General features: G+C 44.5%; 1 protein-coding gene across 8 annotated transcripts in view; it reads left to right on the top strand.

The window, feature by feature from the left end:
- Nucleotides 1–142: 142 nt before the first annotated feature.
- Nucleotides 143–11337, top strand: part of NCAPG2 (non-SMC condensin II complex subunit G2) — a 65022-nt gene continuing 53827 nt past the window's right edge. Inside the window, exons 1-7 of one of the 8 annotated variants that reach the window (XM_035029761.1) lie at nucleotides 160–227; nucleotides 609–792; nucleotides 1642–1699; nucleotides 1967–2083; nucleotides 7211–7399; nucleotides 7746–7860; nucleotides 9343–9497. In XM_035029761.1, coding sequence (XP_034885652.1) covers nucleotides 1979–2083; nucleotides 7211–7399; nucleotides 7746–7860; nucleotides 9343–9497 — 564 coding nt within the window. In that variant the 5' untranslated portion in view covers nucleotides 160–227; nucleotides 609–792; nucleotides 1642–1699; nucleotides 1967–1978. Of the gene's footprint in view, nucleotides 228–414; nucleotides 793–816; nucleotides 1202–1641; nucleotides 1700–1966; nucleotides 2084–7210; nucleotides 7400–7745; nucleotides 7861–9342; nucleotides 9498–11337 lie in introns of those variants that run through there. The other 7 variants (XM_035029765.1, XM_035029764.1, XM_035029759.1 and 4 more) reach the window with 7 other exon arrangements.

The raw sequence follows: 11337 nt of genomic DNA on the forward strand, positions 1-11337 counted from the left end.
CGGGCTCTGGGGCGTGGCCGGGCCACGGGGCGGGGCCGGGGCTCGCAACTCGGCCGCGGCGCGGGGCGGGGCGTGGAGCGCGCCCTTCAGCGGACCCCGCCCAAGCGCTCTCGGCTCTCGCGAGAGCGGCGCGTGATGACGCGCCGCCCGGCGGAGCGCGTCGCCACCGCGGGCGGGCGGGTTTGAATCTGGTCCGAGCGCGGGAAACGGCGGGCTTCCGGGACGAGGTGAGCGCCGCGGTGCCGGCCGGCGAAGGGCTCCGGGCTGGCGCAAGGGTCGGGGCGCGGCGGGGTCGGGCGGGTGCGGCCCCAGTCTCACGGCGTCCGCGTGGGCCGCGGCCCGAGCCCGCGGCCGGCCGGCGGCTCCGAGGCGGCTCCGAGGCGGCCCCGGGGCGGCGGGCAGCGGGGCCCTGAGCGCGCCGACGCCCGGGGCTGAGTCCGGGCGGACCGCAGCCCCGGCCCTGGCCCCGGGAGGGGACGCCTCCCGCCCGCCGGCCCGCAGGCTCTGGCCCCCGCTGCCCGGGCCCCTGTGCCCTGGCGTGTGTCACGGTTCTGGGCGCGCCGCCGGCCGGTCGGCAGGTGCTGACAGGCGCCGGCGTCCCTGTGCAGCGCTCGTGCTCCTTGCGTGCTGGGCTCCGGGGTGCCCCGTGTGCCGTGCGGGCGGGCGACTGCGTGCTGAGATGCGGCCTCCGCTCGGGCGCAGCGCCTGGCTGGACGGCCGCGGGCAGGGGCGCGACTAGGACCGGAGCCGCGGAGGGGCCGCCCGGAGACCGACTGAGCGCGAGGCGCACAGGTATTCACCCGCGTCAGCAAGGGGGGCGTGCGGGCGCGGGTGAGGTCGTCTAGCAGACGCAGACGGGGTAGGTAGGGTGGCGCGCCACGGGGACCCTCGGAAAAGTCCCCGGAGTCACGGGGGAGCGCACAGGCGCAGGTTTCAGACGTGGGATTGCTCGTGCTTGACGGCCCCTTCTGGGAATGTTTGTTCCAAGTCCAGGAGTGGACACCGGCCAGAATTAGTCATCAGGCTGTGCTGGCCACCTCCCTGCCGCTGGGCCAGGAGGAAGTTACGTGTTCGGAGCTCCGTAAGATCTGGGCTTCTGAGTTTTTAATGACTCCGTCCCCATCATTGTTCCCATGGCGCCAGTGATTTTCCAGACCGCTCTCTTGATAACGGTGCAGGAGGTTTCCGTTTGCCTTCACGGGTAGGGGTCTTACTGCCTCTGTGCTCCATCATTTTGCTCTTACTTCATCTTTTGGTTGATGTCTTTCAAACAGCTCTGCCCCCACCAGGTGGTGTGAATGGAAAATAGGACTTATGGGGGGAAACAAGGCAGGGAGGGAGGTTGCACACAATCCCCCGAGCTCCGGCTCCCGCAGGATCGGGTAGGAGCCTGCTGTGGTTGGACGCGCCTAATGCACATGCTCCCGCTAACAAGCTCCCGGGTGGCCCGGGCCGCACAGAAGAGCGGACGACTGTCACTGGGACTTTTTTGATAGAGGAACGGCCCTTTAGAAGGGCGGTCTGCAGGAGTTAGCAGGTGGGGCCAGCCTTCTCTCGCGCGCTTTTTTTTCTTTTTTCTTTCAGTACTTTCTTTTATTGACTCTAAGACCCCCCCCCCCCCCCATGTTTTGATGGAATCAGCCTTCTTTTGTTGAGCTCAGACCTGCCCGAGCATCTTGCTAAGGTACTGAAAGAGAAGGTGAGCTTCCCACAGCCATTTGGATTTCTCTTTCCTTCGTTGGTAGTAACTTCATTAACAATCGCTAAGAACGTAATGCTATGTTGATACTCTCCTTGGGAAAGAAAGAGAATTATTTTTTTAGATATCATAACTTGTTCTATGTCAGAATGTTAAAAATTGTCTACAGTTCTTTTTTTGTTGTTTTTGCAATTTTGGATGTTACATCTTGTAGGAAAAGATATATTTGCAAATTCAGGTTTCAGTATGATTGTGTTTTCTGCTAAGGTTACAGAATAAATGCCATATGAAAAAGTTTCATCTGTCATGGAAAAACGAGAGACATTTGTACAAGCGGTGTCTAAGGAGCTGATTGGAGAATTTTTGCAGTTTGTTCAACTTGATGTAAGTTTTATGTTTAGCTTTATTGCTATTTGACTGTTAATTACACGCACAAATGAAATATAGTCATCTCAGTGAATCCTTAGGGACCAAGGTTTATTAAAAAAAAAAAAACAACAGACCTGTACTCAAATACACCTGCTGATGGGCAACTATTCACAAATTGTATTTCTTGCTTCCTTTTAAGGGATTTCTAAAAATGCTAAGTGATGTAACACAGTGTGTTTCTATTTACTTAAATATTTATTGATCTCTTGCTTTGTGCATAGCATAGTGAGGAAGACATACTTTTTTGGTCCTCAGGTTATTTACAGTGTTGTGGTAGATCCAGGTGTGTAAATACACCAGAGTAAAAAGGCTAAGCTTGGGCAAGGATATGGGACAAGGCCCAAATCCAGCCATGGACTGCTTCCTATCCCAGTGGAAAGGGTATGGAAGCTGTGATATATAGAGTAAACAAGTCAGCCAGTCAAAGACGGATGTGGGGAAGGACCTCTCCAAGTAGAGGGGATAATTTTAAAGACAGGAGAAGGTACATTGTATTTGAACTTGAAGACATTCGGTGGGGCTAGGGTATAGAAATGCCAGGTCAGGAAGAGGCAGGGGCTGAGATTTAGATTATGTCAGTCCTTCTTTACCACTTTAAGGAGCTGAGACTTTATCCTGAGAGGCGTGGGGGCTTGTACACGCATAGATTGAAGAGGGCAACACGAGAACCTAAGAGTGGTGAAGAGGCTGTGCCCTGCATGATGGTGGTTGCATTAGGAGATGGACATGGGAAGATGTGGGTGCGTGCCTTTGTGAGCTGTTAGGTGGTGAGGTGGTGGTGCTGTTGACTGGATACGGGCCAGGGAAAGGGCCAAGGCAGATTCCAGGGTCAGACTTGTGGTGCCTTTCAGTGAGATCATGGACGTGGGGAAAAGGCAGGTCTGAGTGGGAAGATAGTCTCAATTTGGAATGTTCTGGATGACTGCCAGGGGAATGTGCACAAGTTGATGTCCAGTAGGTGGATGGATAGCTGTATCTGAGGCCCAGGAAAGAGGCCTGGGTAGAGACAGATTTGGGTGTCCTCAGTGGCACTTGGAAGCTTCAGTCATGGGAATGCACGGGATCATCTGTAGTGTAATAAGAGAAGAGAAGCCTAGGACAGAACTCTGAGGAACCCCAACACTTAAGGTACCAACTCTAAAACACTTGTGACTTTGGGGCAGGAGATGCATACCTCACTTGTTCTGCTCATGCAGTGAATATTAAGTTAGTAGTAATTAAGAAGTAGAGAGGAACCTAATATGAAATTTGTTGTTAGCAACATTGACGAAGTCATTTTTCTTTATAAGAGGAAATGAGTTTGTAATATGATTTTATATTATAAAATGGTACTCTGTAAACTTAAAAATAACCAGCACAAACCCACAGGCAGCACATCACAGAAGGGTCTGTAAGAGCAAACTATTTAGATGTTCCATAAACTGTTTTAGTAGGAGTGTAGATGATTTTTGTATTATATTAGATGTGCAATACACATGTGGTTTAAAGTTTACAAGATTGTTATTGCAGACTGGTGTTATAGTATTAACTAATACCACAAACTAAATTGATGATGCTGAAGCTAAGTTAATATTAATTTAAAATCAAAGGGCCAAAATAGCGTTTGGTTAGCACAGTCCATGCAAGATCACACTGGTGCTGCGGTGACAGAGCGCCCTTTAAGGTGCTTGCCTCCAACTTCCCTGGTCACATGCTGGAGAGCCTTGCACTGTTGCTCAGCAACGGACATCTCGGAAGGATGCTGAGTTAGTCCTCATATTCATAGGCATTTGTTTTAGTTTATGAGTACCAAGTCTTACTAACACTTAATAATTTAGTATCTCAATCACCATGTAGCTCTTAAACATGAAAATGAGAAGATGTAGAATTGTGCATCACTTGTTTTGTTTGAGTTGAATGATATGAAATGCCATTCTGTAGGTCAGGATAGTTGAATAATGGCAGTTTTACATGGTCAACCAGATAATTTAAGTCAGTTTGAAGCCTATTAAGTGGACCTTCCCACATATAATCAGTTCTGCTATAATACAATATACGCATTGCCAAAAATTGCCAAAAATCACTATACTCTGCTGAACGGGCAATGAAAACCCAGAAGGATTATGGGACAAGTGGGGTTAAGGGCATAACACTCAAAAACCTCACCAGTGACACATTAAAAAAAGACAGTGACCTAATAAAAAGTAGCAGTTTTATACAAGTTAACTCACTAAGAAGTACATAAATACCGTAGTAAACATGACATTTACCTTGAAAAAGATCCTAAGTTTGCAGGTGGAAGTGGGTACCCATGCTCCCAGGGGCTAGCCTTCCAACCCTGTGTGTGACAGGAAGAGAACCGAGAAGAAAAATACAGACCAGGCTGGGAGGACAGAGAACATTGAAGAGAGCTTTGGTCAGAGGGTCGAATGAGGTGGGTCATGAAGGTGGGAGGGACCCAGGGTGTGGATGGTGCGGCTTGCAGCACAAGTAGGGTCCCAGGAGCTGGCAGGCGTCTGGGGTGTGTGTTTTCTGTGACTCTGAGGCTCCACTCAGTGGGTGCAGTTTTCTGCATTCACGTACTGATGAAATCCCACATAAGTAAACCAGAAATTGTCTTTTGCAGAAATTGTTCCCTTGTGTGTTGATTGCATTTCAAAACAAGTGTTAGGGAGCAGCATTGACTGTGCCCTCAGTGGTTCTCTGAGAATGGAGGATTAGTGTTGAGAGTAGGATGATCAGGACCTAGGATAACTGCCATTTAAGGAGTTGTCCTGAGTGCTCTCTGGATGCCAGGCTCTGCTCTGGAGGTTGGGATACAGCACATACCAAGTTTCTGCCCAAAGAGAGCTTAGGTTCTACAGGTGAAGGGAGAGGAACAAGCAGGGTAGAGGATGGGAGTGCAATGTCATTTTGGTCAGAGATTAGAATGGGCCCTATGGAGACTGAGGGAGGAGAATTCTGGACAAGAGGGATGGGGAGGGGAAGACCCTGAGGCAGGTGCACCCCTAGACAGCTCAGATGGGGCTTCCTGGGAAAGAAGGGAAGATGGTAGGAGTTAGGGTGGGGAATTAGGCTTGGAGGACCCTAGAGAAGCTACGTGCCCTCCCCTTTGCTACTGAAATAATTGCAGAGTTAAAGGAAAGTTGCAGAAGAATCCTGAATCCCCTGCACTCAGATTTGCCAATTACCACCTGCCATGTTTTCTTTACCATTCCCTGCATTTACCTGTTCTTTTTGAGTCATTTGGAAGTCTGTTGCAGGCATTTGTCTCATCCCTAAATATTTCAGTGTGTATTTGCCTAAAGAAAGATATTCTCTTATATAATCACAATAAAAATTCTAAAAGTCAGGAAATTTGACATTGGCACAATGATACTGTCATCTACAGTACATATTCATGTTTTTTCCCCTGATTCAGGACCCCATTCAGTATCACCACATTGCATTCAGTTGTCTGACTTGTTACTTTCTTTAATCTAGAGAGTGTCTCAGCCTTACTTCATTTTTCATTACATTGACAGTTTTGAAGAGTGTAGGCAGCTATTTAGTGGCATATCCTTCAGTTTGCATTTATTTGATGATTTGATTAAATTTATTTTATGCATTTTGGCAGGAGCTGCATTAAGTGGTGTTTTGTCTTCCTCAGTGGAGGGATTGATGTCCATTTGTCTCATTATTGGTGAGGTTAGTTTTAATCAGTCACTTAGGTTGGGGGTCCACCAGATTTCTCCACCGTGATGCTACTATTTCCACCTTCATAATTAATAAGTAATCTTCATTGGGGAAGTAAGTTGAGATTAGGTAAATACCTTGCTCCTCATCAAACTTCTACCCACTAGTTTTAATATCAATTGATGATTCTTGCCTGAATCAATTATTATTATAATGGCTATAAAATTGTGATTTTCCAACCACATGTCCCTTCCGTATTTATTCATTGGTATTCTATAGCATGCTGATGCTATGTGTTATTTATTTACTATCAATATAGTTTCACTGGTTTTTTATTCACTGGGTTATAATCCGTTACTGTCACTGTTTTGGTGGTCACATTAGCTGCAGGCAGTCCCTTTATAATGGATCCTCTACCCTTTTGATAACGGTTTCCGTTTGCTGTATCAAAGAGTAAGTGAGGTCATCTGCTCAGAGTGAGAGGAAATGGTTGGCTCAGGGCTTTTAAGGATAGTTGAGAGGATCTGATGTAGTCTCATTGGCTAATGGAAGAGAATGATGTCTACAGACAAGTAAGAGGGTGTTGAGGTACCAAGTTGGGTTAGAGATCAGAAACTTCAAATACACTCAGTTGGCTTTTCTGTGTTGGGAGCTGGAGCTATATATGATGGTAATTGTATAGCTCCAGCACACTTTTGTGCCCTAATTATAGGCCTGGAGATGGTAGACACGTGGATGGATTGATTTTAGAGAGGATTTTTCTAAGTGGGTGAAATTTTAAACTCCAAAGACGAGGTTACTAGGGCTGAATAGGTAGAGGAGGAATCTGCTACTTTCTATTTTATTATTTTATTTCATCTTTAAAATTTATTTATTAGAGAGAGATGGAGCACACAAGCTGGCAGAGGGGCAGAGGGAGAGGGAGAAACAGACTCTCCGCTGAGCAGGGAGCCCAATGTGGGGCTTGAGATCCAAGGACCCTGTGATCACAACCTGAGTCAAAGGCAGATACTAACCAACTTAGCCACCCAGACGTCCTGGAATCTACTACTTTCTGTCTCATTATTCCTATACTTTTCCCTTTAGGAAAAGTATTTCAAAACTACAGCTCAGCTCTTGATAATTAACTTAGCACTTAAACTTTTTTTTTTTTTTTTAAGATTTTATTTATTTTTTGACAGAGAGAGACACAGCAAGAGAGGGAACACAAGCAGGGCGAGTGGGAGAGGGAGAAGCAGGCTTCCCGCAGAGCAGGGAGCCTGATGCGGGGCTCGATCCCAGGACCCTGGGATCATGACCTGAGCCGAAGGCAGACGCTTAACGACTGAGCCACCCAGGCACCCCAGCACTTAAACTTTTGATGCTGTTATAAAAGGGATAGAACTAATTTTTGTATTTGAAATATAACAGTTGCTATTTATTTTGCAGAAAGATGCTTCTGACCCTTTCAGCCTAAATGAATTACTAGATGAATTATCAAGGAAACAGAAAGAAGAGCTATGGCAAAGGCTCAAGAATTTATTAATAGATGTGTTGTTAGAAAGCCCAGTGGCTGGGTGGCAGACGGTGGAAGTCCAGGGTGAAGAGGATATGGAAACAGAGCATGATTCAAAAATGGTAGTAGTAGTCTTTCAAATATAAAACTTGTTACATTTTCTTTGTTAAAAAATAGTTATTGTATATAATTGAATTTTAAGTTAAGAAACTTAAAGCTAGAAGTTAAGAATATTAGAAGTCTGTTTATTACAGTTTTACTTTTTCCATTCCTGCTGTTAATTAATCTGCTATTTAATGTTGCTGTCCTTTTTGGATGATTGACCTGTATTCAATTTTAATTCACTTTTTAGAATAAGTTAGAAGTGTGGGTTCATTTTTATAAATTTAGTAACTTTCACATTTCTTTTAAAAATTATATTTTAAGTTGATCTTAAATCACTTGAACTTTGATTTTTTTCATTTGTAGAAAAAAAACATAGAAATAATTCATGCAGTTACATCTGTGGTTCTTGCTTCTGTATCTGTAATAAATGAACGTGAGAACTATGAAGACTTACTGGAATGTGCAGTTATGTTGAATGGTAAGTTGAATTTGTGATAACATGGCATGTTTAGAGGTGGGCGTCTAATGATTCTCTGTAAAAGGAAACCAGTCATCATGTAGAAGTGGAAGTATTAAGGCATAACTTTGCATTCAAGCTCCTTTACTTCAGCTAGAAAAGGAGCAAAGAAGTATTCTTTTAAGGGCTGTCCTGATGAACTGATGTAATTTAAGCCACATAGAACTATTTCAAATGGTGAAAATGTACATACTGAACAACTGACTGCTTGTTGTTTTCAGATTTTCCGGAATGTCTTATTTGACCTACAGGACCATAGTAATAAGAGCTTATTAAGGGAAAATGGTCTCATTATAAATTCCTCAGCTGGTGATTACTGCCAGAAAGTTTCAGCTTAACCAAGCATTTGTGACATTGCATTTTTTTTCTTTAAATGTTATGAACATGACCTGAGGAATAATTATTGATTCTTAGGGGAGCTTTACTATTACAATTTATATCATGGTGCTTTTTAGGTTTTAACTAAACTGTGAAACTGTAGTTATTAATTTAGGAGGAACACTATGAATTAGTGAGAATATCTGATTATAAAATATTTACATAAAACTGTTTTATAGATAAAAAAGATTCAAAAGTAATTTTAATGAGTTTTAAGAAAGATCACCTAAGTGTCCTCACCTTCACCCTGTGAATTAATTAGTTTCATGTGACAAACTTTCCCCATCAGACTTTCCATTCTTAGTGCGACTTGGATTTATGTATCTGTTTTATTCAGAATTTTTGCATTGAAATACAGTGTCTTATTAAGTTACCCCTAATCGGTATATAAATAATTCCCAATGCTTTGTGAATGTTACTACAGTTTATTTTCACAGTCTCCAGATAGATGTTTCGTAAAATGATTAGTGCTAAAATTGTAGTTGTTCCTAACTTCCCATTGATTCAGGAATTTAACATGGATGTAATGGCATTCGGATATCTGTGGATTATAATTGTGAGCATATTATCAGTATTTTCATTTCATTCTTGAGCTTTTCTATTAATAAAAGCACTGCAGTTCTTGTATTCATTATAATAATTGCTTTTTACTGTTTTTCACCAGTGAGCCAGAATGAGGCCAACCTATGAAGGACAGGTGTAGTGGATTAGTGGTTGTCACACCTGACCTGGGTTTGGTGTTGAGTGTTACCTGTGGGTGTTGTAGCACTTACGTTTGGGTAGTTTGAATACCTGCCTCTCTTTAGTGAGGGATTTGGACAGTGTGACCCCTCTGAGTCTTCCAGTTCTAAAATTCTGTATTCTGTTGAGTCTGCTTTTATAACAGTAGTTAACAGTTTTTTTCAAGTTAACATCATTTGTATTCTTTAAATGTATATAAATTTCTGGCAAGTTAAACATAAATGTTTGCTTAGCAAACCTTTGTGAGTCATAGTACTTTACACTATTGAATCTGAACTAATATTCGTTTACTTTACTAACTGAACAATTACTGTGCTGTTTTAGGTATTTTATATGCATTACCTGATTCTGAAAAAAAGCTGCAGAGTTCCATTCAGGACTTATGTGTCATATGGTGGGAGAAAGGCCTGCCTGCCAAGGAAGATATGGGAAAGACTGCTTTTATTATGCTGTTAAGGAAGAGTCTAGAGACTAAAACAGTATGTTTACTTTTTAAAATACATACCTTCCTTTAATAGTGCACGTGTTCATACCAGTTAGGAATTATGTTCATTTGTAAGTGGCCTGACTGCAGTTGCTTCCCCAGTTAGGGTCTTTTTAACTTAAGATATTCAGGGGCGGACAGTGGGTGGTGGCTCCACATTGCAGTCCTTTTTTTTTTTTTTTTTTAATTTTTTTTTTTTTTTTAAGATTTTACTTATTTGTCAGAGAGATACAGGCAGGCAGAGGGAGAAGTAGGCTCCCCGCTGAGCAGGGAGCCCGATGTGGGGCTCGATCCCAGGACCCTGGGATCATGACCTGAGCCGAAGGCAGATGCTTAACGACTGAGCCACCCAGGCACCCCATCCACATTGCAGTCTTTTTTTTTTTTAAGATTTTATTTATTTATTTGACAGAGAGAGGGATAGCGAGAGCAGGAACACAAGCAGGGGGAGTGGGAGAGCGAGAAGCAGGCTCCCCGCTGAGCAGGGAGCCCGATGCGGGGCTCGATCCCAGGACCCTGGGATCATGACCTGAGCCGAAGGCAGACGCTTAACGACTGAGCCACCCAGGCACCCCATCCACATTGCAGTCTTATGCGGGCTTTCTCCTCCATCTTCCGGGGTGTGTGGTCCTTGTCCTCCCTCTTATCACCTCATGGTAGCAAGGTGGCTGCTGCACTTCACTGTCTCATGTGAGTTCCAGGTAGGAAGAAGAGACAGGCAGCAAGGGCCAGACCTTCTCAGAAGTTCTCAACTTGTATCCACCATCCAGAACTGGGTCACATGGCCACATTTGTTTGCTGCAAATGGGGTTTTTGAAGGGATACATTGCCGCTGTTAGCAAAAGTGGATATTTTTAGTAGTGAAGAAGTGATGAGGTAACTGAGGTAGGTAAGTGGGAGTGGCTGCCTGTGTTAGTGGGATCCTCTGAGAGGCAGACCCCACCTCGGGCTGCATAGGACTGGACATGCGTGATGAAGGGTGAAAGGGGGCAGGAGTGGTAGGGAATGCCTCAAGCCCAGTGCAGGCGCACACCTGTAGGAGGTGGGGTTGTGTCAGGCTGCAGCCTAGGCCTAATAAAGTTTTGGAGAGCAGGTTTGAGGATTGGATTTAACTTGGTCCGTTTCTCAGCCTTTCATCTTTGGTGTCTAGTTAAGAAATCCAGAAAAAGAACAGTTTGTATCCCCTGATCAAGAGAACAACAGATACGTTCATCTTAGAAAAGTGGGCAAATGAAGAAAAGGGAAAACGAGGAAGATAAGAATCCTCTGTAATTCCACTACCTAAGGTGATCATTCCTATTTTAGGGGTGCTTAGGAATTTCTCTATGTCTTTTCCCCCCCCCATACCTTTACTTCCTTATGACAGATTCCTAGAAATGAAATTCATAGGTCAGTGGGTTTGAACTTGATGCACATTTGGAGCTCTTGATACACATTGCCAACAGCTTTCTAGCCAGCTTGCCCTTCATCACACTCCCACTGTCTGTGTGTCTGTCTCACCATGGCCTCCAAGGAGGCCAGTGTGATGACAGAAAAGACTGTGGCTGCTCCCTCAGCTCACCATAGGATTGTCAGAATTTATCCTTAAGCCATTGTTGGTTTCTCTTTTTAAAAATCTGTTTTCAAAAAAAAAAAAAATTATTTTTTCTGCCTTTTTGTTTAGCTTTTATTTTTTTTTTTAAAGATTTTATTTATTTATTTTGAGAGAGAGAGAATGAGAGACAGAGAGTATGAGAGGGAGGAGGGTCAGAGGGAGAAGCAGACTCCCCGCTGAGCAGGGAGCCTGATGCGGGACTCGATCCCGGGACTCCAGGATCATGACCTGAGCCGAAGGC

This window comes from Mirounga leonina, unplaced genomic scaffold (assembly GCF_011800145.1).
Source record: "Mirounga leonina isolate KUSES-001 unplaced genomic scaffold, KU_Mleo_1.0 Mir_288, whole genome shotgun sequence".
NCBI classification, from domain to species: Eukaryota; Metazoa; Chordata; class Mammalia; order Carnivora; family Phocidae; genus Mirounga; species Mirounga leonina.